At 38.5% G+C, this 23,065-nt stretch overlaps 3 protein-coding genes across 5 annotated transcripts; 1 reads left to right on the top strand and 2 right to left on the bottom strand.

Moving 5' to 3' along the window:
• Positions 1–153: 153 nt before the first annotated feature.
• Positions 154–5,165, top strand: LOC110379683 (uncharacterized). 2 transcript variants are annotated; one of them, XM_049852072.2, is made up of 9 exons: positions 154–433; positions 1,196–1,311; positions 1,704–1,784; positions 2,111–2,269; positions 2,630–2,857; positions 3,064–3,260; positions 3,588–3,707; positions 3,859–4,018; positions 4,684–5,165. In XM_049852072.2, the coding sequence occupies exons 1-9, from the start codon at positions 418–420 to the stop codon at positions 4,804–4,806; spliced, it is 1,200 nt and encodes a 399-aa protein (XP_049708029.1). In that variant the 5' UTR covers positions 154–417; the 3' UTR covers positions 4,807–5,165. The 2 variants fall into 2 exon arrangements, with proteins under 2 accessions (XP_049708029.1, XP_049708030.1); XM_049852073.2 differs by lacking the exon at positions 3,588–3,707.
• Positions 5,166–5,391: 226 nt separating this feature from the next.
• Positions 5,392–8,085, bottom strand: LOC110379685 (adenylate kinase isoenzyme 1-like). 2 transcript variants are annotated; one of them, XM_064035245.1, is made up of 5 exons: positions 7,845–8,085; positions 7,400–7,589; positions 6,872–7,023; positions 6,467–6,652; positions 5,392–5,683 (listed from the first exon to the last, which is right to left on the bottom strand). In XM_064035245.1, exons 1-5 carry the CDS (start codon positions 7,947–7,949, stop codon positions 5,402–5,404), a joined length of 915 nt encoding a protein of 304 aa, XP_063891315.1. In that variant the 5' UTR covers positions 7,950–8,085; the 3' UTR covers positions 5,392–5,401. The 2 variants fall into 2 exon arrangements, with proteins under 2 accessions (XP_063891315.1, XP_021195114.3); XM_021339439.3 differs by having other exon boundaries at positions 6,467–6,637.
• An 833-nt stretch (positions 8,086–8,918) lies between these two features.
• On the bottom strand, positions 8,919–22,119 carry LOC110379686 (adenylate kinase isoenzyme 5). The gene is made up of 9 exons (XM_064035086.1): positions 21,957–22,119; positions 14,225–14,414; positions 13,633–13,781; positions 12,744–12,914; positions 12,238–12,309; positions 10,715–10,904; positions 10,303–10,451; positions 9,503–9,673; positions 8,919–9,014 (listed from the first exon to the last, which is right to left on the bottom strand). Exons 1-9 carry the CDS (start codon positions 21,957–21,959, stop codon positions 8,934–8,936), a joined length of 1,176 nt encoding a protein of 391 aa, XP_063891156.1. The 5' UTR covers positions 21,960–22,119; the 3' UTR covers positions 8,919–8,933.
• Positions 22,120–23,065: the final 946 nt, after the last annotated feature.

Here is a 23,065-nt window from a genome sequence, read left to right as displayed (position 1 = left end):
ATCCTGTACGAAGACGCCCTACTATTTTCGGTCTGCAAAGTCTGTATACAAAAGAGGTTGCTACCGCGACGGACTGGCCGTTAATTAATTCTTTTTATGTAAATTTCAAAAATTTAATCACAATGACAAGTGACAGTGCACGTCGTTGTCAATTGTCACAAAAGCGCATCGATTTTCGAAACAAAACATAAATAAAACGAATTCATTCCCTACAGAGCAGTCTTTGGCTAATCATCGTCCACCGATTTTGTTAAATTCATCATAATTTTTCACAAGTTGTGTACTTCTGTGATGTCAATTGTAAATATCATAATTAATTGGCAGCTAATGTCAAAAGCCTGAAGTTTGGTGGCGGGAATTGCACTTTGTTGATTATTTGGTAAATTCGCCACGCTGCCTAGGTCGGTGATCAAAGTTATGAAGATCAAACTGCGTGAGTATAGTAGACTCGACGTTAAACATGCTAAGCTCTAGAACTTTCAGTTACAAAAATGTAGTTAGTTCCGCCTGTTGTGGGTATACATGAGTAGGTAAACAATCAGTTCTGTAGATACACACGTTTCAGTTTTCTGAAAAATCCTGAAAAACGTGTAGATCTATTCCTATATATTTCTTTATAAGTTGACAATACCTATCCATTAAAGTATGTTTTTTACACACTATTGAAAAACTAGTTGGAAGGTACTAGAATAAAAATACTGATCTGATTTACTTACCTAGACGTATGTGAAACATAGGTTCCTGTTTATCAAGATGTATATAATTTCAATAAGTTGGGATTAATTGTCTAAAGCTAAAGGTGATTTTGAAAAATTGATTTTTTATTGTTGCTGAAAATCGTTCTGTTTAATTTTCGTTTTTTAACTAAACATGGCGGCAAATAAATAAATATTTTTCAACTAACTAGTTGTTACAGCTATTCACATAAAAATTAATTCATTCAGTGGTTTTAGTATTTTCTTTGCAAGTTATTAATTAACTTTTTTTAATAATAATAAATGCGGCTAATGTTTCTTTTTATATATTTTTCTATTTAATGTTTAAAAGTATGTAGTTACAATGTACGCAAGTGACTAAATAGAGATACAGCGTCTGAAAGTCGCACTTCAGGTCGCGGGTTCGATCCCCACAAAAAAGCAATACCTACCTTTTGTTAGATCCAAAAATATTTTTAGTTGCTTTTTCAATTGTCTAGCGCGAGACCGTTTCCCGTCGACTTCATCGACGGAGGACAACGAGAGCGGCAATGATTGGGATGCTGAGGGTCGCCATCCCGTTATGACGCATCCCCGTCATCCTCCACCACCCCAGGTGAACCCCCAGAGTCAAACCTCGTATCTATGTAATCATTAAAAGCTTTCATGTATGCTCAAGTAGTTCAAACTTCTGAAATATCATTAGGAAGCTTAGGGGAAAAATGTAGCCGTTACTTTCGTCGTGTCTTATCAAGCTTTTGATTGTAACATAGCTAAATTTCTAAAGCTGAATGTAAATAATATCAAATAAATCATCGAAGCTACACTATTTTCGTCCTACAAAGATTGTTTTTCTTTAGTTAAGTACTCATAATATATACTCCATATGCAGTTCCTACAAACGCGCGATTAAGCAGAAACAGCGTAGCATTTCGTAGCAAGCTTTCGTAGTCACTCAAACCTTATAATAATTCTACTTCAGTTCATTCATAGATATTAACTTTACAGCAAAGAATAGATAGTACGGATTGGAATCCGGACAGCCGTCATCTTGCCATGACTCACCAACGGCACCCACCGCCACCCCAGGTTAGAATTAATTGCCAACTGATACCCAATACCTAACATTACCTAACAAAATACTTATTTCAAAAGAGTAGATAGAGTTTTTTTGCCGATTCTACTCCATCAGACCAATCCCTTGTAACCGGGCAACTAGCTTGACGTTCATAAAAACCTGTATGGAATAAAATTGTAGACTTCTCCCTACCCTTACTCAAAAGCTAGTCTGAGAATCAGTCTTAAAGGGGGTTTGGAAGCTGACTTCAACTAAGTTAGAGAACTTAGTTAATCAGTCAATGATGAGGCCCTTAAACCCAGGTTTTATAGATGAAAATATTTGTCATGTAACCCAGGCGGTGATAGTGGGGTCGGTGCGCAAACGCCGCGGGAACTTGCCCAAGCATTCTGTGAAGATCTTGAAGCGATGGCTGTATGATCACCGCTACAATGCGTACCCCAGTGATGCCGAGAAATTGGCGCTCAGCCAAGAGGCTAACCTCACTGTTCTACAGGTGAGATCAAATAAACTAGATTATGGTGCTTAATCCACTTTAACTTTTCCAGGAAAATGTTACCTGCTTAATTTATAAGTTTTGAAATAAAATATAAGTAGGTTCTAATGTTCAGAACAGAATTTTATTCAAATTACAGCATAATTCTACGTATTTTTGGTTTCGCCACGCCACCAAACCTACTTCAGCAATAACAAAAAAAAGTTTAAACCTATTTATGTATTTAACTCATCCACTTCAATGTCATTGCAGACATTTTGAATACCCTTCAAGATTTAAACCTGTTACTATATTGAATTCGATAAAAATATACCATTTTCAACTCCAAAAATATCTACCATCCCCTATTTCCCCCAAAAGGTTTGCAACTGGTTCATCAACGCACGCCGGCGCATTCTGCCCGAGATGATCAGACGCGAGGGTCACGACCCGCTCCACTACACCATATCCCGTCGCGGTAGGAAGCAGCCTGGCGCCATGGCTGGCGTGGGACCCATGGTGGGGTTAGGTGGAGCCTCCACTTCGGGTCTAGGGGTCCCTGGTGGGGATAATGTCACTGTAGCGTCGTGGGATGGGATTGTTGTTGAGGTTTGTGGTGATCTTGGAGTACCTAACTTATGTCAGGCGTAGATATCTTTAGAATCGTCATTGGAAACTTTCTCCCTTACCACTTGTAAAATCTAAATCCAGTAATATTTGTATATAGATCAGTAGATCTGACCTAAAACATAAACTAAAAGTATTTCGTCGAAATTCTGATCAGACATAGGTACTTAATCAAAATCTACCCACAGAACGGACCAGATGGTCGCTCCCACGACTATGGAGACGGTCTTCTAGTCTACCGAAGTGATGGTGATGAGCTGGGAGACGGGGAAGAGGGCTACTCCAGCACCATCAGCGAAGAGGAGGTCAAGTACGATCCTTCAGTCTGGCAGTCCGTTATACGGTATGGACCAGAGGACCATGACTTGCATCCAGCTGCCAGGGAGTAAGTAGACAGAATTGTTTTACTAATTTGAAAGTTTTTGCAATAGGAAGTCACCAGTCATCAATTTTGTTCATCGTTGTCATTCGTTTTGGAATAAAAAATCCAGCATTACTAGTGTTTTGCCTTGAGTATTGGAAAGCTCTTTGAAGAACTCGAGATTTCAACCTAAAAACGAGTCTTCGAGTCTTATTTATTTTTATTTGTGGACCCTTCGAAATTGCCAGGCAATTCTCCCCCAAAAGAAGCGATCATAATGATTCAAAATTGTGCATCAACCTGGAAGACTTAAGTGAAAGTCATTGCGACGAAACCTTTTCCCTCCCACAGCAGACCATCAGTGGTATCGATGTCCACCTCCAAAGACATGGTAGACCAGATGAGCGAGGCGCACGACACTGATTCCGAACAGTTCTGCTCGCGAGCAGCGCGGGCTATTGTCAAAAGCTGGTACCATCTCTATTCTCTAACGTCTTTCTAGCCCTTGACTTCTCTTTCGACTCAGCAAGACAAAAACGAAAGGGGTTACAAAATCTCAATGACCGAAAATGAGCTTCGAAACATGCGATGTTGAACTTGTTTCTCCTTTGTCCAACTGTAGCAGTACGGCGTCGGTGGTGACAGTGACCACGACTGAGGAGATGGTGGAACAGGTCCCGGAGCCGGTGTCGAGCAGTGAGGACGGGTGGCAGGCGCTAGCACACCCTCAGCTGGCGCACCTGCCGCAGCTGCCGCACCCGCTGCGCGCGCGCCGCATGCAGGTGAGCCCGCCCCCGCAGCCGCCGCCCCCCGTCGCCGTCGAGCTCGAAGTGGCCACCACCGACATGTGGTGCCACACCTAGGCACCAGCACACCAGGACTGTACCAATCCATCAATCCCAGATTGATCCAACATTTAAACTCTACAACATTATTTGCATATTGCCAAAAAAGAGAAGTTTCATTTTCAGAAAATTTCGTTTTGAATTTCTTTGTCTCTTTGTTTAAAAATAAAATATGTTTGGAGACTAATTATATAATTTGGCCGAGCGGTTGCTGCGGCCCCGATTTGGATTTGAATATGTTTTTGTACATATCTAACTGTAGGCGACGTCGGTGTTAAAACACTTAAGTTCCCTTTAAAATCAAGTTTTCCTTTTTATATAGTTAAGAGAACTGATGTTAGTGTTTTTGTTTTGTTTTTAGCCTAGAGACGAGTTTATGTTTGTTGTGTAAATAAACTTTTATACTAAACTTACTGATTTTCATTCAAGTAGTTCTGTTACGCCACCGAACCGGGCGCGGGGTGTTTTAATGCCGGCATCACCTGACAGTTGTTCTTTACCAAAGTGCTTTTGTTGTGTCACTATACTAAGCTAAAAATTTCCTTGAGCAGGTTTTTTTTGGAAAGTTTTTGTGTAAAATTGACTTGGGGGTATAACTTCAGGTGGTGCCGAGCAGGCCGGAGGGCGATCAGGATAAGTTCAAGTGCCTGTATCTCCTCGTGGAGACCGCAGTAGCCGTGCGTCAGAGGGAGAAGGAACAAGAGGAGGCTATGCTCCCTGTTTAGCACATCATCCTTAACACAAACCAACCCTAACTTTAAGATAAAATACATTGTCTCTGATATTTTTAGGAAACTAGGAAAAGTATGGACACTTGGACATAATATATTAAGTGAAATTATTTTATGTCATAAAAAACCTGGTATCTTTACCAAATTATTTTTATAAGCATAAAAACTTTCTTGAAAAAAGATGAACGAAAAAGTTTATGCTGCATAACTTGGGAAAAGTTTCGTGGTCGTAAGAGATATTTTTGTTTAAGCCTAGCTAGAAGTTAAGCATATTATTAACTTAATATTTTGTTATTTGGAATACAATTCCCACTAGAATAAGATCGAATGTTTTGTTAAAAGTTAATCGTTAATAAATTGGATACTTAAAATGATATTTTATTATACTAGCCATTTCCGTCAATGTGATAGAAATATGTAGAACTTGCCGGGGACATTTTAGTCTGGCAATATTCGCAAATGATTGTAATGTAGCAGTAATGAACTTAAACCATCTATACGTTAAAAAGAAAACAAATCTAAACGTTAATAACGTGGTAAATATGTAGGTATTTATTGCTTCAAATGATTTTCAGACTGTCGTTAACTTTCATCTGCTTGGAGTGCGTTTGTGGTTGCTACCAGTCTTCATTTTGTTATGACTTTCGCGTCTAGAAGCCGGCTTGTTGGGTTTCACCGGTTGATCGAGGCTCAAAGATCGGTAGCCAGCCAGCTTGGTTTCAGATTTTTTGAATGCGAGCATAGCTTCAGACATCTGGTTAGCGCGGGCCTCTTGTAATGCGGCTTCAGCTGCCTCAGCTTCGGCAACTATGGGGTCTAACACTTTTTCTACCTCCACGAAGATCTCATCTGGTGATTGGTCTGCATTTATCTGTAGTTAAAGATACAATTGCGGTAAATGTTTCGCTCAATTCGTCAATCGACAAACCTTAGATTGGTCTTTAAGAAACACTTGATCGACATCACCTACTCCATTCTAAAAGGAGATTGGGCAAGAATGTATGAAGTCTGGTCCAAATGTCCACCACGAACGACACCTATATAATTAAATAGTCCACTTAATTTAGAGTAACTTTTACTAAGAAAGTATAAAAAAAACAATACCAAAAAAAAGTTATAGCCAAAAATGTATTCTTAATTTTCGGTAGTTTTTGTATGTTATCATTATAATTTTTTATTTTATTCCACTTCCATTTCCGCACTTTATCTAAAACTAAGATGAGTAAGACACATTTGCATATAAACAGACCATATTTTTGCCCGATGGATGTACGAATCACTAACCAATTGAGGCGCCAGAAGTGCGAAGTGCAATTGAGGTTCCAGCGGTAACTGGTGGTGTCTTCTCTCTAATAATGAACAATTCTATTTTGTCAGAAGTTACAGAAAGTACGAAAATCGAACATCACGAAAAGTAATTGAAAAAATGAAATTTAAAAAATCTGTAAAATGTTGTATTTGATTTTGCTATAACTTTTTTCTGGCATTATATTTTTTTTTACTTTCATAACAAAAAATGTTCTACATTTAACGGGCTATCTAGCCACGTGGTGGACATTTGGACCGGAATCGCCCATTGTCCTTTACGGTCAATGAATTGTTTTGGCAATCACTACACTATTGACAATTAAAAAATATATAATTATCTTCGTACCCTATAGACCCTGTCCCCGTAAGGTTCAATCACGCCCTGGTTGTGCTTCAAGAAGGTCGCGATGCGGAGTTTCAAAGTGTCCATGTTATCATCACTACGATCTGATGTTTGTGCTCGGTTTAGGACCCTGGACACCAGGGATTCCACTGACGCGTCGAAGAATAGTATGGCCTGAGACAACGATGACTATGAAAAATCATGATCAGATGAAGCTTCTAAATAAGAATAATGTAACATTATGTCTTTTCACAAATACTGAATTATTTAAAGATGGAAAAGCTGTCAATTATTGTCGCGTCTTCATCCTCAAATCTCCATTTTTAGTCACGACACAAAGCTTGTATCGATTTTTATTTATACACAACCCTCAGACAGTTAATTCTAAATTATATATAAGTTCCTTACTGAAACTCGCCCAATAGCTTTCTCGAACTCACAGCCTTGCGACTTCTCGCGAGGGTAGCCATCAATGAGGAAGCCACGTACTCCTTCCTGGGCTTTTTTTTCCATTGCCTCCTTCAGCACAGTCAAAACGAAGTCATTTGGGACCAGCCCACCTGTAAACCGTTAGTTATAAACACGACTTAAAGTTACCCTATGATGTGCTCTTTTTCAAGGACCATCAATCGTCAATGTATCGTCATGTTTACTTTTAGAAATGGCTTAGAAGCCTTGTTCTACATCGTCTCATCATCAGCACCCGTGCCCTCTCACCGATGGACAAGACAAGAGAAACAAAGACACTCATCATCAGACCCTTTCAGCGAAACGAGGATTAGCGATTTCAAATAATGAGGTTCACTAACGAACGATGATACGTCCTACAGTTTTTCAAAGATGCGTTTGGATTGGAAATTATCAACTCTCTCCATTGCAGTAGGCAATTTTCCACCTAGGAGTAAACCTCTACGAAATAAAACAACCTTTACGTACCTCGATTCATGATGGAAGCAAGACACTTGGCTCTGGAAGAGCCGGTTTCCACCTCAGCGCGTATTATATCTCCGGTAGACAGATGGGTGAAGCCATACTTTGCCATGATCTTCTTGCATTGGGTGAACTTACCACAGCCTGGACCACCCAGAATCCACACTATTGGCTTCGTTGCTGGGTCGAATTTTGACTAGACATGATACACGAAATTGGCGTTAATATTAGCCTTCCTTCGAGCACCGGGATAAAAAGTAGCCTAACGTCAAGGCAATACCTTAGCTCACAACGAACCCAACGGTTCAGCCATTTTTTAATGTGAAAGCATAAAACAAACACACATGACACACCCTTATGATTTGGTTAGGAACTTAGGACACATTGAAAGAGATTACTTATTAGAAAATGTATTAATAGCGTTTGATGTAAAGGTCAGAAGACCACAAACCTTGTTCTGATAGGCCTTACACTTATCAGACCCGCATTGCAAAGGGCATGCTGGCCGCTTTTCTACCTCAGGTTCCTCGCATCCAGGGCATATTTTCTGTTCCATTTGTATTTTTTATGAATATGGATTTGTGCTGGAAGAGAAAAGCTCGATCAGCGAGCTACACTGGGCTGGTCAGATGTTTTGGGAATGGAAAATTGAGAGAACGCGGATCAATGTTTTGGTTGCTTCATTTTTCTGGTGTCAGTGATCAGTGTCACACAGAGAGTTGTCTTGTTGTTTTTGACATTGAGAAGACTTTTATTATGAATCTTCTTGGTTAAAACTTATTGATTTGAACGTTTCAATAGTTTGTTCGCACCAAACTTTTTATCGGCGCGGAATTTAGCGTGGGTCGCTGTTCAGAAACTATTTTTACAATGCTTCTTGATGCACAAAATTTTATCAATCATCATCTTCCGAGCCTTTTCCCAATAACAAAATTTTATCAATATTCTGGTTAAATTCATTTCAATGTAGGTATTTACTTACTTACTTAGGTCCTTACCTTAAGCAATAGAGTTAGGTATAATTTAATAAGTTGGATATTTCTTAAGAAAAATAATGAAAAACCCATAAAATAAAAACATGATTTAATATTGATTGTATATCGGGTGTGTCGTTCATAATCACATTAAATTAAATGCGTTAATATACTGGTTAATATCTGTCGATCAACACAAAGATAAAAGAAAAATACGTAAAAATAAAAAAATGATTTTTTCAAACAAAGTAAATGGAATAAAAATGTGCAAAAATTAGAACACCCATATAAAAGTCAGTTATTACAAACAACTGAAATTCTCCCTTGAAAACTGACAGCTGTCAACTGATCAAAACATACGATACTCCTAACTTTATCTCTGCTTTACACATGATGTTGTAAATTATAAAAACGAAAAATGACTCCTGTGGTTAAACCACTGAATGGATTAGGTTATTTTTTTTACAATTCGCCCTAGAATATCATAAAGTATATGCGATATGATTTAATGTGATTGTGAACGACACACCCGATATACAGAGCGTATAAAATGTTGAGTTGTGAATTCACTTCGCTGCCGCTACGATCGGGTCTAGAATCTTCTGTACTTCTGCGAAAATAGCGTCGACAGACAATTCGGCGTTTATCTGTAAATATCATTCAAAAAAGATAAATTTTAATATATTTAGTGTATTTGCTATATTTACACTATATTCACGAGCATGCAAACTTCTCCAGTTTTTTTTTTTAACTTTTATGAACTTATCCTTAACCAAAGGTACCTTTAACTTGTACTTTTTTTAAGCTAGTTAAGATTTTGATCTAAGTTTACCGAAGACTACCGATTAAAATGGAACAAGGTTTCTTTTTTTTTAAACATTACTATCTAATTTAAGCCTAATTCAACATTAGGTTCTCCCTCGCTAGGGCCAAGCGAATTCAAACACCATTAAAGCCCGAGTCACATCGGAATGGCAGTGGCCGGCAGTAGCCGCCCGACAAGCCATATTGGTCTTTTAATTATGTAGTTGAAGTTAAATTATTTCACACTGAGAATGCTCGCTGCATCGTTGCAGGCCTCTGCCATTCCGGTCTGCCTCGGGCCTAAGTATTACCGTACAAGAACCAAAGTTACCCTTTTAAGCTTTTGAGGATACTGGTCCAGCACTTGCTGGTTGTTATCGAGGAAGGTCTTGAGGCGCAGCTTGATGGTCTCCTCGTTGTCATCAGCGCGGCCCGAGCTGGCGGCGCGCCCCAGTAGCCTCTTGGTCAAAGTCTCTGCTGATGCTTCGAAGTAGAGGATTACCTGGAGTAGAATGAAGTCTTCTGTCAAACCTTTTTTGTGGTGCCCTTGGTTCTAGCAACTGCTTCTCAAATAATTGTGTTATTCTCCGATGCCAGGTCAGGTAAGTACTAATGTAACTTTTGTGAGGTATAGGTATTTTTTAAATCTATCTTGGACACCATAGACTGAGTAAAGATAGAGAAAAATATCTTTGACTTTTGCGGGGATAGAACCCACGACTTCCAGTGTGGTAGACAGATCTACCTAACTACTACATTATCTGGTCTTTGATACGAAACTAAAAATTCGACATTCTAGAAGACCGGTTTTCTTTACGGAAACTTTGGATGTCGTAGACATTGAAAGACATTGTCAGATGTTATTGACCGTCAGTTCATGAAGAATGATTTGCTGCCAACGTGGATGTATATCAAAAGTTGGCAAGCTTCAGCTAGTCTCTTATGTTACTATGTAGAAATACATAACAAGCTTCCGTGATTTCATCCGCGTCCCGTAGTAAATGGGCTATCTAACACTGAAAGAACTATGAAATTGGACCAGTAGTTCCTGCGAGTAGCGCTGTCTAGCAAACAAACAAACTCGTCAGCATTAATTGTTAGGTACAGATTCCTATGTATTATGTTACTCACGGTGACAGGTGCGATGGATTGTTCGAAGGCGATGCCCTGTGACTTTTCCCGCGGGTAGCCGTCGACCAGGAAACCCTTAGAGTCAGCTGCACGAGCGATCATGGCTTCCTTCAGCAGTTCCAGGACCACGTCATTGGGGACCAGGCCACCTTGTGAATAAAACCATGTAGGTAATCAAACCAAGTTAAGAGATAGAGATTGATCAGTTAAAATTAGTTGAAAGGTATGAGGTTGATGTTAGGTTAGTTTAGACAAACATGCCTTTTTTTGGACGTCCTGATATAAAGATACCTCACCGAGTAAAAAGTCGAAAACCTTTGTTGATAAAGGTTATTCAGAACTTAGCGTAAGAGGCTCTTGAAGAGCCTGTAAGTCGCTAAAGTCTCTCACAAACACCAACAGTTGGACTAACCTTTTTCCATGATAGCTGTAAGGGTCTTGGCCCTAGCAGAACCACTCTTCACCTCAGCCCTGAGGAGGTCGCCAGTGGACAGGTGGGTGAAGCCATACTTGGCTATGATCTTCTCACACTGGGTGCCCTTGCCTGATCCTGGGCCACCCAACACCCAGACGATGGGTTTCTTTGATGAGTCGATGGCAGGCTGCAAATATTGTGTAGATGGTGAAGTATATTTAGCGAATAACTTATAGTCTACTACTGGTCTGTAAGTGTTGAGGGATGGACTTTTGACTAGACATGATATATAAATGTGACGTTAATATAAGCCGTTTCCTGAGGAACTCCTTTGTGTTCCAGGGTAAGAAGTAGACTAGCGACTTCTGGGCCACACTTTAACCCACAACGAATCCAACGGTTCAGCCATTTGAATGTGAAAGAATAAAACAAACACACACTCCTATAGATTTGGTAAGGAACTTGGGATAAATTGGGGGAGATAATGTTGTTTGTCTATACTAATATTAAAAAGAGGAAAACTTTGTTTGTTTGTTTGGTTGTAATGAATGGGCTTAAAAACTACTGGACCGATTTTAAAAATTCTTTCACCGTTTGAAAGCTACATTATCCACGAGTAACATAGGCTATATTTTATCCCGGTACGGGCAGTAGTTACCACGGGACGCGGGTGAAACCGCGGGAAAACGGCTAGTGAAATATAAATCAGTTCCTAATTCATAGCATTTAATCGATCACAAACCTTTTTCTGAGAGCCCTTGACTATCTCGGGTCCGCAAGGGCCAGCTTGCAGCTTTTCTAGTTTAGAGCCGTCACATCCACCAGGGCATTTCTTCCGTTCCATTTGTACTGTTTTTTATATGATTCTGTTATTGTCCTGAAGGAGAAAAGCTCGGTCAGCGAGCTATACGGGGCTGGTCAGATGGATTTGGGAATGGGAAATCATGAGAACGAGGATTACTGTTTTGGTTGCTCCATTTTTCTGGTGTCAGTCTAAGTATAATACATTGTAGTCTTTGGTGTCAGTGATCTGTGTGACAGAGTTGTCTTGTTATTTTTGACATTGAGAAGTATTTTTATTATGAATCTTCTTGGTATATAAAATCTATGTATGATATAAAATTAATGCCACTTTTCGTTGTTATTGTATAACTCAAGAACAGTCTCACCTATCCAAACCAAATGTATTTGTTTGGACTTGGCGTGGGTGAAGTTTGCACAAAGTCAACTCACTCAAAACCACTCAAACCCACCAAGCGATTTCGGCCCGACCCGGGAATTGAACCCGAGACCTCCGTAGACCACTAGACCAACGAGGCAGTCATTAGTAGTCAGTAAATAATTGCATTCTACTTATTTACCTTTTGCAATATTGTTAGAGAAGTCAGATAATCGTTAGATAAAAATGAAAAAAAGTCCGTAAAATAAAAACATGATTTAATCAACAGTCATTAAAATTAACGTAGAATAGAGGCTTATGTACAGAGCGTATAAAATGTTGAGTTGTGCATTCAGTTCGCGGCCGCTACAATCGGGTCTAGAATCTTCTGTACCTCTTCAAAAATGGCGTCCACCGACGATTCAGCGTTTATCTGTAAATATTTAATATATAAGGTAAATTATAATACTGTATTTGCAATTACCGGTATCTTGGTCTAGTGGGTAAAGAACCTTCCTATCTATGAGTTTGAGTTTGATTCCAAGTCAGGCAAGTACTAAGTTTCTAAAGTTATCTTCGACACCAATGACAGTGTTTTGGAGGGCACAATAAACTGTAGGTCCCGGCTGACATTTGGACATCTTTGGCAGTCGTTACGGGTAGTAAGAAGCTAGTAAGTCTGAGATATAGTCTTACCAAGGGGTTTTGGGTTGCCTGGGTTGAGGAGGTCAGATAGGCAGTCGCTCATTATAAAGCACTAGTACTTAGCTGCATCCGAGGAAAGTGGAAGCCAACCCCAACATAGTTGGGAAAAGACTCGGGAGGTGATGATAAGTTTCTAAGCTACATGTAAAGATTCTGACTTACCCTGCTGATCTTGTCAGGGTACTGGTCCAGCACTTGCTGGTTGTTGTCGAGGAAGGTCTTGAGGCGCAGCTTGATGGTCTCCTCGTTGTCATCAGCGCGGCCCGAGCTGGCGGCGCGCCCCAGCAGCCTCTTGGTCAAAGTCTCTGCTGTCGCTTCGAAGTAGATGATTACCTGCAGTAGAATTATGGGTAAATTAGTCTTCTGATAATTATTCAGGGCGTCAACTAACAGATGCGAGATCGATTCCAGGTCAGGCATATACAAATGTAACTTTTCTAAGTGTATCTTCGATACCAATGACAGCAAAAACTTATAAGCGTAAACCGCAAACTCCGATTTGACAGGCAGGCAAATCTACCTAACTAGTACATTATCTGATCTTTGTGAATGTCGAAGATTACTTTTCTTTTACGGAAACGTTGGATGAAGAAGACATTGACAGACAATGTCGGATGTTATTGACCGTCAGTTCACGAAGATTGATCTGCTGCCAACGTGGATGTACATCCAAAACTTGGCAAGTATTATCTAGTCTGTTACTATGTAAACAAGATCGGTTCCTTGTCCTATTGCAAGTGGAACTGTAATAGCATCAGGAAATAATGTCTTGAGGAAACCTGGACTTGGCAAGTATGATGTAGTTAGAACTAACATGGTAGTTCATTGTCAATGTTGCAACTCTTCTTCAGAAAATGTAACTAACCACTTAGTTGTGTTCTCGCAGTTCTACTATCTCACGCACCCGTATAAAAAGAGGCCTATGAGATACTGAAAATACAGGTTCAATTCTTAAAACACGACCTTTCCTGAGACTAGATAGACAAACGAACTCTTCAGCTTTATAACAGTTCAGAGAATAAAAATTGCGAATAATTGTGATATTACTCACGGAGACAGGTGCGATGGCTTGTTCGAAAGCAATGCCCTGTGACTTCTCACGAGGGTAGCCGTCGACGAGGAAACCCTTAGAGTCAGCTGCACGAGCGATGATGGCTTCCTTCAGCAGTTCCAGTACAACATCATTGGGGACCAGGCCACCTGAAAAATGTGACATAAGTTCATTAGTGCCGGGGCTGTGGAATTGTTCGAAAGAGTTAGGTACTGCGGCCCTGATACATAAAGGGTTTGAGAAGAAACATGATGGGTTTTATTCAAGAAGAGTCTGACACTGTCTCACGCTGCTAACATAAAGCTGGAGGGGTCATTTAATGATTTCTCATCAAAAAAGGTTCATCAGTGAAGTGATAGGATCAATTGATAGGCTTTAGGAAATATGAAAGGTGGTTCGATAGCTGTTCCCAGAGATTCTACCCGCGTACCGAGGAAACAGGAAACTACTTCCTGCACATGGATAAATACACCATCATAGGATATATAATCAAGTAGGATACCTTGATAAAAAAATATATTTAAAAATTAAGCTTAGAGACTAAAAGGCCAAATACTGCAACGCCACTAAATTTTAAGGATTTTTGACTAACCTTGTTCCATAATAGCAGTGAGACTCTTCGCCCTTTCGGAGCCACTCTTCACCTCAGCCCTGAGGAGGTCACCAGTGGACAGGTGGGTGAAGCCATACTTGGCTATGATCTTCTCACACTGGGTGCCCTTGCCCGATCCTGGGCCGCCCAACACCCAAACGATGGGTTTCTTTGATGAGTCAATGGGAGCCTGAAAGTATAATGAAGTATTTTCAGTTCATAATCTTATACTACATCATCAATTTCTAAGGTGAACATTATTAACAAAATATTTTTGACGAACTACAGTCTGGTGACCTAAGCTAAGATTTTCAGCTGTGACTTGAACGAACCTCATCAATTCAAAGTATCTCAAGATGTTTGTTTGCAAAGCCTCATATTTAATTCCTTACATCTTTCACTTTACAGTTATACTTATGGCAATACTTAATGTCGGTCCGTAGCTAAATTCCGAGTACAAGTACGCCCCTTTTAACCATACCCCTTCTACTAACAAGTGAAATGGGTTCTGCGCAGCTACTCGCGCAACTCTCCGTGTCGACAAAAAGTTTGGCGAGTTCTATACCATCAGTGGAAATACAAACGCTCTAACCATATCATCCATAGCTCTACAATTCTGTAACTTGCAGATATAAGGACAGCCTTCCGGATCAGCATCCTCCCGTCCTTTGTTACACTCCTTAGCCATAATTTACGTCACAACACTCCTCTTCTTCAGAAAGTCAGCAGAGTATTTAGAAGTGGTCAGAATTAAATGTACAACTCAAAGTCCTTGTGTTTTCATCGTGATGATATTTTTTGTCAATCCATTTGTATGTCATTGTGGCCAACTCGATCTTATTTTTTTATGGTAATTTGAGTGGTGTGGGAAACATAGCTTTTTTTTGCAAAGAGTGTTGGTGTTATATATAAGTACATATACATACGTTTTAGCTGTACTGCTTTGTGTGTCGTCTGTAGTAACCTATTTCTTAAACTTGTTCGATTTGGATGCAGTTTTTTAGTTGAAAGCTGGTTTACCAACGTTGGTTCTTAGATTTTCTTAAATGTTATGTTTTTGCGAAGGGCTTTATAATTTGTAATGCTTCTTGTGCCAAATCGTAACAGCATACTTCTTTAATGTTATTCATGTTTATAGCGTGTGTTCAAGTAATATCATTTTATATACGTTTTTCCTTTGAAGTGAGTGCAATATTGATTCCGCTAAGCCAATTAGCCTTCAGTAAAGCTCAATACTGACAGCCAATCAATATTCTGAAACGCAAAAACTGTATCATGTATGGTTTACTATTTGCAATTCTTGCACTACGATATTTATTTACTAACTTGCTACTGCCAGCGGCTTTACCCGCATCGTAGTGGAAACTATAGCCTTCCTCCTAAATGGGCTAATCAACAAAAAATAAAATCTTAAAAGAAGAGATATTTTTCTTACACCAAAATCTTATCTTATCTTATATATAAAAATGAATTGTTGTTCGTTAGTCTCACTAAAACTCGAGAATGGCTGAACCGATTTATCTTATTTTGGTTTTAAAATGTTTGTACAGGTCCAGGGAAGGTTTAAACGATAACGAAGTTCGCGGGATCAGCTAGTATAGATATAAAATTATTTCTGTAGATATTGTGACGTTATTGTTTTTGTATTCCTTAAGAGACTTGGTTCCATAGCAAGACCCTTTCAAATACACCGATTTAAGTTACTTCAGATCCTCTTAACCCTCGATGAACTAGCTAGTTAAAAAATCTGTGTAAAAATATGAGTGGAGAACAAGTTTTATGTTTATTTTCCAGTGAGCCTGAATTCAGTGAATCGTTAAAAGCTCCTTACTGACTGACACATTTAATTAGATAATAGACTGAAACGTGTTTATTTGCGGTTGTTCATCCAGATAATGGGATCCGCTTTAGTGTCAAGGATTTGGCAGAGTGTGAGATGAATTAGAATAGGCTGACGTCATTTATGACCTCACTTTTATAAGAGTACCTACAGGGCGAAGAGATTAGAAACTTAAAGCTTTTAGTTGGCCTGAAGGGAGTTAATGTTCTAAGTAGAACTTATTAGTAGGGACTTGTGCATTGTCCAATATTAACGATCTACAGAAGAGGACTGTGCCCTGTAGTGGCACGTAAAAAGGTTAATGATGATAATGAATGGTCTATATAGGTAGTCTGGGATCCATGTCAGCAGAGCAAAGCTATTTTTATTATAATTTAAGTCTTGAATATTTGTATGAAATTAAAATTCAAGTAGATTTACAACATAAACATAAAGACGTCTATGCACGAACAACAGGGAGATTCCACCGGTTACGGCACACATAGACACAATAATAAATGTGCATGCGAACATATTTGCGATGTCCGTAAAACTGCAACCATGAATATATACTTGGGCATAAAGTTTTTTCTTTATCACATTAAACAGCACATGTTAGCACTGGACTCGCGCCGACAAGTCTATATTTTTTATTCTGAAACCTCGCCATGAGGGTCTCCCCATATATATAATTTGATCAGGAACACTTCCATCACGAGAGGGGCCCATACAATATAAGTGGTGTGGGTGTTACAGATATATAATGATATAATAGTTTCTCACAACAGGTTGATACGCAATTCCAATCTAGATTAATCTATACCTATATATCAAATCCCTTGTTTCCGCCATCACACGTAAACGGCTGGACCGATTAAGCTGAAAATTAGAGGGGAGGTAGCTTAGACCCGGGAAAAGGTCTAGTATAGTTTTTGTCACCATCCGGCTACGGGAAATAGTTATCTAGGAATCTGATCGGGTGAAATTAATGCGGCGGAAGCTAGTTTTGTTACAAAGACTGATGGAATTAAATAAATCGTCATCAGTAGTAGGTACTAAAAGTTTTACTACATTTTAATACCTAAAAACAAAACACCAACTCAGTAGGTATTACATAAACGCCACATCTTCCGTATCGACGCCGGCTGTCGTCGCGTCTATTTCAGTACCAGCGTAACATTGACAGTGAACGTACAGGGACGGACAATGTTATTTTATGTTCGTTAATGAGCGGAACTGGCGTGACAGCAAGGTTGGTGGTGGTAGATGGCAAGTGGGCGAAAACATCACGTCTATGAAATTCTTTTATTTAGAGGGAATGAAAAGAATTTGATATGAAAAGAGGTTTGAAATCACCAACGTATAGCAAGCGTGGTGATTACGCTCATTCCTTCTCTTTGTGAGAGGTGTGTGGGACCATAGAAAAGCTGATGATGACTATGATACGAAAAGAAAAGAAAATTCTGCAAAAGAATGCTCGTGTGCTTGAGATTTTTATTTGTTTTGTATCTAGACGCTTTGGTTTTATTTAATTAGTTTTGTAAATGGTAATGGTCCTGCGATTTAAAATTAGTGTCTAGATATAGTGACATGTTGAAAATCGCATTAAACGTTCGATAGGTTTATAGTTTATTGCGAACACACAGATGAAGATACGGCCAGAAGCCAAAACATTTGTTTTCAGTTTCAACTGTTATAAAACAAAATAAACGAAAACAAGTCCAATACCTGAATTCCAATATTCAACGTTCTCTCCTGAATTCTAAATCTCTTCGTATCCATCCAAAACGCGAACACAATAACAAAAACAAAACGCAACTTCGATTTGTAGCTTTCACCAACATAGATTTTCATTCCAAACTTTTTTTATAACACTTTCTACACACTACAACTTTTATATATAAATAAAATGTATCAATTTTTTTTCTGCGTGTACGTCAGGCCAGTGGCCTTAAGAATTCTATCATGAAACACGTTTAGTTTTCCAAGCCTTTAAATAAACAAGGTTTTCGGATATTCTGCCAAAAGCCCGCCGACTGGCAGCGGCTGAACACGCTTTCACACTGGATTATTTTGGAGAAATGCGTCTTATAGCAATAGTCTGTGTTTCAGATGTACACCCACGTTTGGCTGTTCTGAAAGTCTGACGTCTTATATGGTGACTAGCTTTTGGTATGTGGATTTGCTCTCACTACGGGAAACTGTATTTTTTAGGCATATTTCATAGGCCTTTTAGGTTTTTCAGAAACCACCAAACTTAACTGTCGCTTTCATAGTCTTCCACTACCCCTTTAGCAGCCTTTTTAGGTACTTTTTTCGTGCTGTCATTTAAAAGGGAAACATAAGCCGATATCGATAACATGTAAAAATAAACTTTTTTGATGCTAAAAGTAAAAACTTAAAATCCTAAAGCTTATTAAAGCTTCTATATGATTTGTTTTGAACACTTAATATTGTATAAATAAATAATTCAATATAGTAAGAACACTTTCAATAATTTTAAATATTTACAAACTGCCTGTAAGATCTTCTGTTTATTTTCATATGTCGCAGTAGTGAATGGCCAACGATTTGTCTAGTCTATTTATTTATGTTTCAACACGTGCAGGTGAGATTTGTAATCACTAGTAACCTTGAGATTTGCATATCTATTTTCATATTTAACCTTCCTAAAGGTTAGTTTCCAAAATCTTAAAGGAATTTGTTCATTCCCAAACATCAATTTTGGATGCGAAACCAACTCCTTAAAAACATTTAAGGGTTTAATAATTATTTATTATTTAATCGAAGCTTTCTTTTATCATGAGTTCCTTACGTGTTTAAAATATAAAACTGTGCTGTCACTTGTCTCTGCATTGTTCGGGTAAATAGGTTGAGGAGGTCATAAAGACAGTCAGTCCATGTAACAAACTGGTACTCGACTGCATCTCCTCAAACTGGAACCCCACCCCAACATAATTGGGAAAGGCTAGGCAGATGATACTCTACAGAAGTTGGACAAACAAAAATAAAAACATTTGCCTCCACTTTATAATGTTGACCAAATACCTACTAATAAAAAGTCTACTTGTCTCAATATCCTTTAACATTAACCAAAGACATTGAAGCATTGACCTCGAGTGTCGGTTTCTTTGCCAAATTACTATTATATAGACATCATTATTATCTTCAACACTTCGCCATTTTTCTTCGTTGATAAACGTCTAATGGTCGTTACACATTTTAGCTCGGATACGGATCATAAACGTAACGTATTGTACCGAGGGGTTGAGTCGAGGCAATAAAATACCTACCTATGTTATGCCGGGACTCTACCAAAATTATTGTTCGCGAACATTTGTTTGCAAATAAAAACTGTGTACGTTTAGGTGCGAGTATTGGACGCAAAGGTTGCTATTTTGAGGACAGTTTAGAAATGTTTGCACGCAATTTGTTACTCTTTGGCAGAGTGAGTAGACGAGAAGAAACATTTGTGTGCAAAACTGCCTTCTTGCCTTTACGATTTTGATTAGTGCTTTGTTTTATACAAATACTACAGAATGGCTCAAGTTGATTGATACAATGACAATCCCATTAAAAGTTTGATATGTGTGTTACAACCCTATATGTAAGTCTTAATAGACGGTGAGTTAACGATGGCACGGATAATTGTGCATTGTTTTTGTTATTGCTTCTATCATCACACTATACATGAACGTAGCTATAAAGGTTTCTCTGATAAAGCGTGAGGTTTATCTTATTGCTCTTATTTATCCTACTAATATTGTAAAGCTGAAGAGTTTGCTTAAGTTTCAGAAACTACTGGACCGATTAGAAAAATTCGGTCCGTTTATCGAGAAAGGCTTTCCCACCGGACGTGAACCCTAATCTCAATACTTTATGACCTCAGGTCACCTCAGGTTTCTGAATATGCTCTTGCTTGAAAAGGCTATGAATGTCCTATGTAAAAAATTTTGTTAACAGATTCACGGCTTAGCAAAATATTTCCAAGTTTTGGTTCAGTTAATTTAGTCATAAATGATGTATTTTTCTACTGTTGGAAAAAGGTCGCGTCACTTATAATTGTAACATTTCAATGCCATCATACAAAGACCATGAAACCATACTTTGTGCCATCACAACACCATGGTATTTAAATGGCAATGGTAGAAGTGTTCTAGCGAGTTAACACAAAAGCAAAGGCCTTGGGGCTTATAGGTCCCGAGAACCGACTGAATTTGTAATACATCTTCGGCAGTCGTTACGAATAGTCAAAAGTCAAAAGGTTTCGATTTGTCCAGGAAACTGGGTTGAGGGGATAGATGCTCGACACAGGAGCATACGATTAGACGGAAAGCCGACCCTAACATAGTTGGAAAAAGACTAGGCTGATAATGAGTTTGCCACTTTTCCATTGACTATGACAGGAGAAGTTGACCCCAACATAATTGGGAAAAGGCTAGGCAGATGACTAGCTTGTTTGACCAAGATAGAAATCGTTTGATGATTTCCCATGTCTTTAATATGTCTAAAGCGGCACATATTGATCAACATAATTTCTTCTTTCAATCTAGTTCCGCTCTACTACTTCAATCGATCTTATCGTCACACACGCTTGTACATACATAAGTACAAAGTCTGAATAATCAATACAAAATTAATATTTAATATTGTAAAACTATCCGTATGTTTGTTAGTAACTCGTTTCGAAGGTAATGTCTTGGGAAAATACATGTGGTAGGTAATTAATAGGATTGACAGTCCATGGTCAGTATACCACACTTATTTATTAACTGCTGTAAAAGGGTTCCAATATAATATTATTTATATTTCGAATAGGTCAGATAGGCAGTCGCTCCTTGTAAAACACGGGTACTCAGCTGCATCCGGTTAGACTGGACGCGACTGGACGAGATGATGATGAATATTTCGAGTGATTGTTGTATGTTACTTTTGAAATATGTATGCTTGCTATGGAGTCAAGAGATTTGAAGAAAGAAAGAACTTAAAAGGAATGTAATAAGTAGGTAGGTAATATTAAAGGTAGCATCATTTTTTTAGTGCAGCGGAAAAACATCAATTTTCTATGAAGATTTGTTCAAAAATGTGTTTAAAAACCCCATGAGCATTACTTGTAGTAATAAAATCACTAATTACCTTATCTCACAAAAAAATTGACACAAACATTTTTAGAAGGAATGTAGTTTATTTCTAGAACGAATCTAGACACAATAACGTGCATACCTGCTCAAAAATAAAACCCATTACTTTTTTTTAATATCGCATGTCAACTTTTTTATTGCGGTTAAACGAGGCTGAATATAAAATACCTTTGCCTATATTGTGCTCTACTTCAAGTTGAATGACCTAAACTCTATACTGCAGTAGGATTTTATCAAATGGATTAGTAAAAAACGCACGCAAATTGTTTTTATCTATGACTTTGTAATCATATCTTATGAATCGGTAGCTAAATCATGTCCTGGAGTGATTATTTCTTGCCAAATACATTATGAATATACTTTTAGATATGTAGGTGACACATATTTTATTATATTGCAGTTACATACCTACCAAATTGTTTCTTTTCCTTATGGCGTGAATTATTGCCTTGTATTGATGACTTCAAACCAAATGTATTAACTAGATATTGTAAAATACTGAAGCAAAACTATTATTGTTATGTTCAGCAACTATTTTTATTTTATTACCCAGTCATCGTATCGAGCTATTTCTGCAAACAAACATCTCGAGATAACACTTTCTATTCTTACGTATTGTGACGTAACACTGAAAACCAGTTGAAATCACTGAAAATCTTCCTCACACCTACAAAACTGTAACATCACTATGAAAAATCATTGAATCGACTAAAAACACATCCCTATTTTGAACATAAACTATATTTATTAAGACTTAAGTGATAAAACTCACCATTTTGATTTAAAGTCGGCGCGTAATCCAGTGCGTATATAAATAAGATTGGCACGTCCGTACGCCGCGAGCAATGCGGACCAACTGCGGTGTCGTGTTCGGTCAAGGTCAGTGAAACTGTGCCAAAGAGCTACGGATCGACCTCTGATGCGCGGGAAACTTCGGTGTAATGGCGGGAAATGCTTTTCGGTGCGTCGCGTTCCGCCCTAAACTGGAAATGGCGGCGTAGCAAACTTTTTGGTAACGATTTGATTTTTATTTGGGTATCTTTTTGTTATTAGGATTCCGTACCAGAAGGGTAAAACGGGACCCTATTGTTTTCGCTCAGAGGAGCGAACCACCAGACTGTATCTCATGAACCGTGATAGTTAGAGAAATACATAGGGAGGACATAGAGCGTATATAAGGAAATAACTACATAGGGAGGACATAGAGCGTATATAAGGAAATAACTACATAGGGGAGTATATAGAGTTTAGATAAGGAAATACATAAGGGAGTACATAGAGTGTACATAAGGAAATACATAGGGGAGTACATAGAGTGTACATAAGGAAATACATAGGAGAGTACATAGTGTACATAAGGAAATACATAGGAGAGTTCATAGAGTGTACATAAGGAAATACATAGGGGAGTAGGTACATAAAGTATACATAGGGAAATACATAGGGGAGTACATAAAGTATATATAGGAAATACATAGGACAGTTCATAGAGTATACATAGGGCAGTTTATAGTGTGTACATAAGGAAATACATTGGGGAGTACATAAGGTCCTGACGAACCTGAGGTCCCGGGTTCGATTCCCGGTTCGGTCGACATGTGTGTGATGAGCATGTTTGTTGGCCGTGGTCTGGGTGTTACAATATGTATTTATCAATATGTATACTATATGTAGCTATATGTAGTTTATCAGTTGTGTTAGCACCCATAACACAAGTTAATTAATAACTTACCATGGGGCTAACCGACCGTGTGTGAAAATGTGTCCAGACATTATATTATATTATAAGGAAATTATAGGGGATATAACAAATTGTATGCGGATGAAGTCGCGGGCGACCGCTAGTAAACTAAAATAAAACTCGATGTTACAAAAGTGTGC

Source organism: Helicoverpa armigera, chromosome 6 (genome assembly GCF_030705265.1).
Source record: "Helicoverpa armigera isolate CAAS_96S chromosome 6, ASM3070526v1, whole genome shotgun sequence".
NCBI lineage: Eukaryota > Metazoa > Arthropoda > Insecta > Lepidoptera > Noctuidae > Helicoverpa > Helicoverpa armigera.
This window is presented reverse-complemented; position numbering and strand designations above follow the sequence as displayed.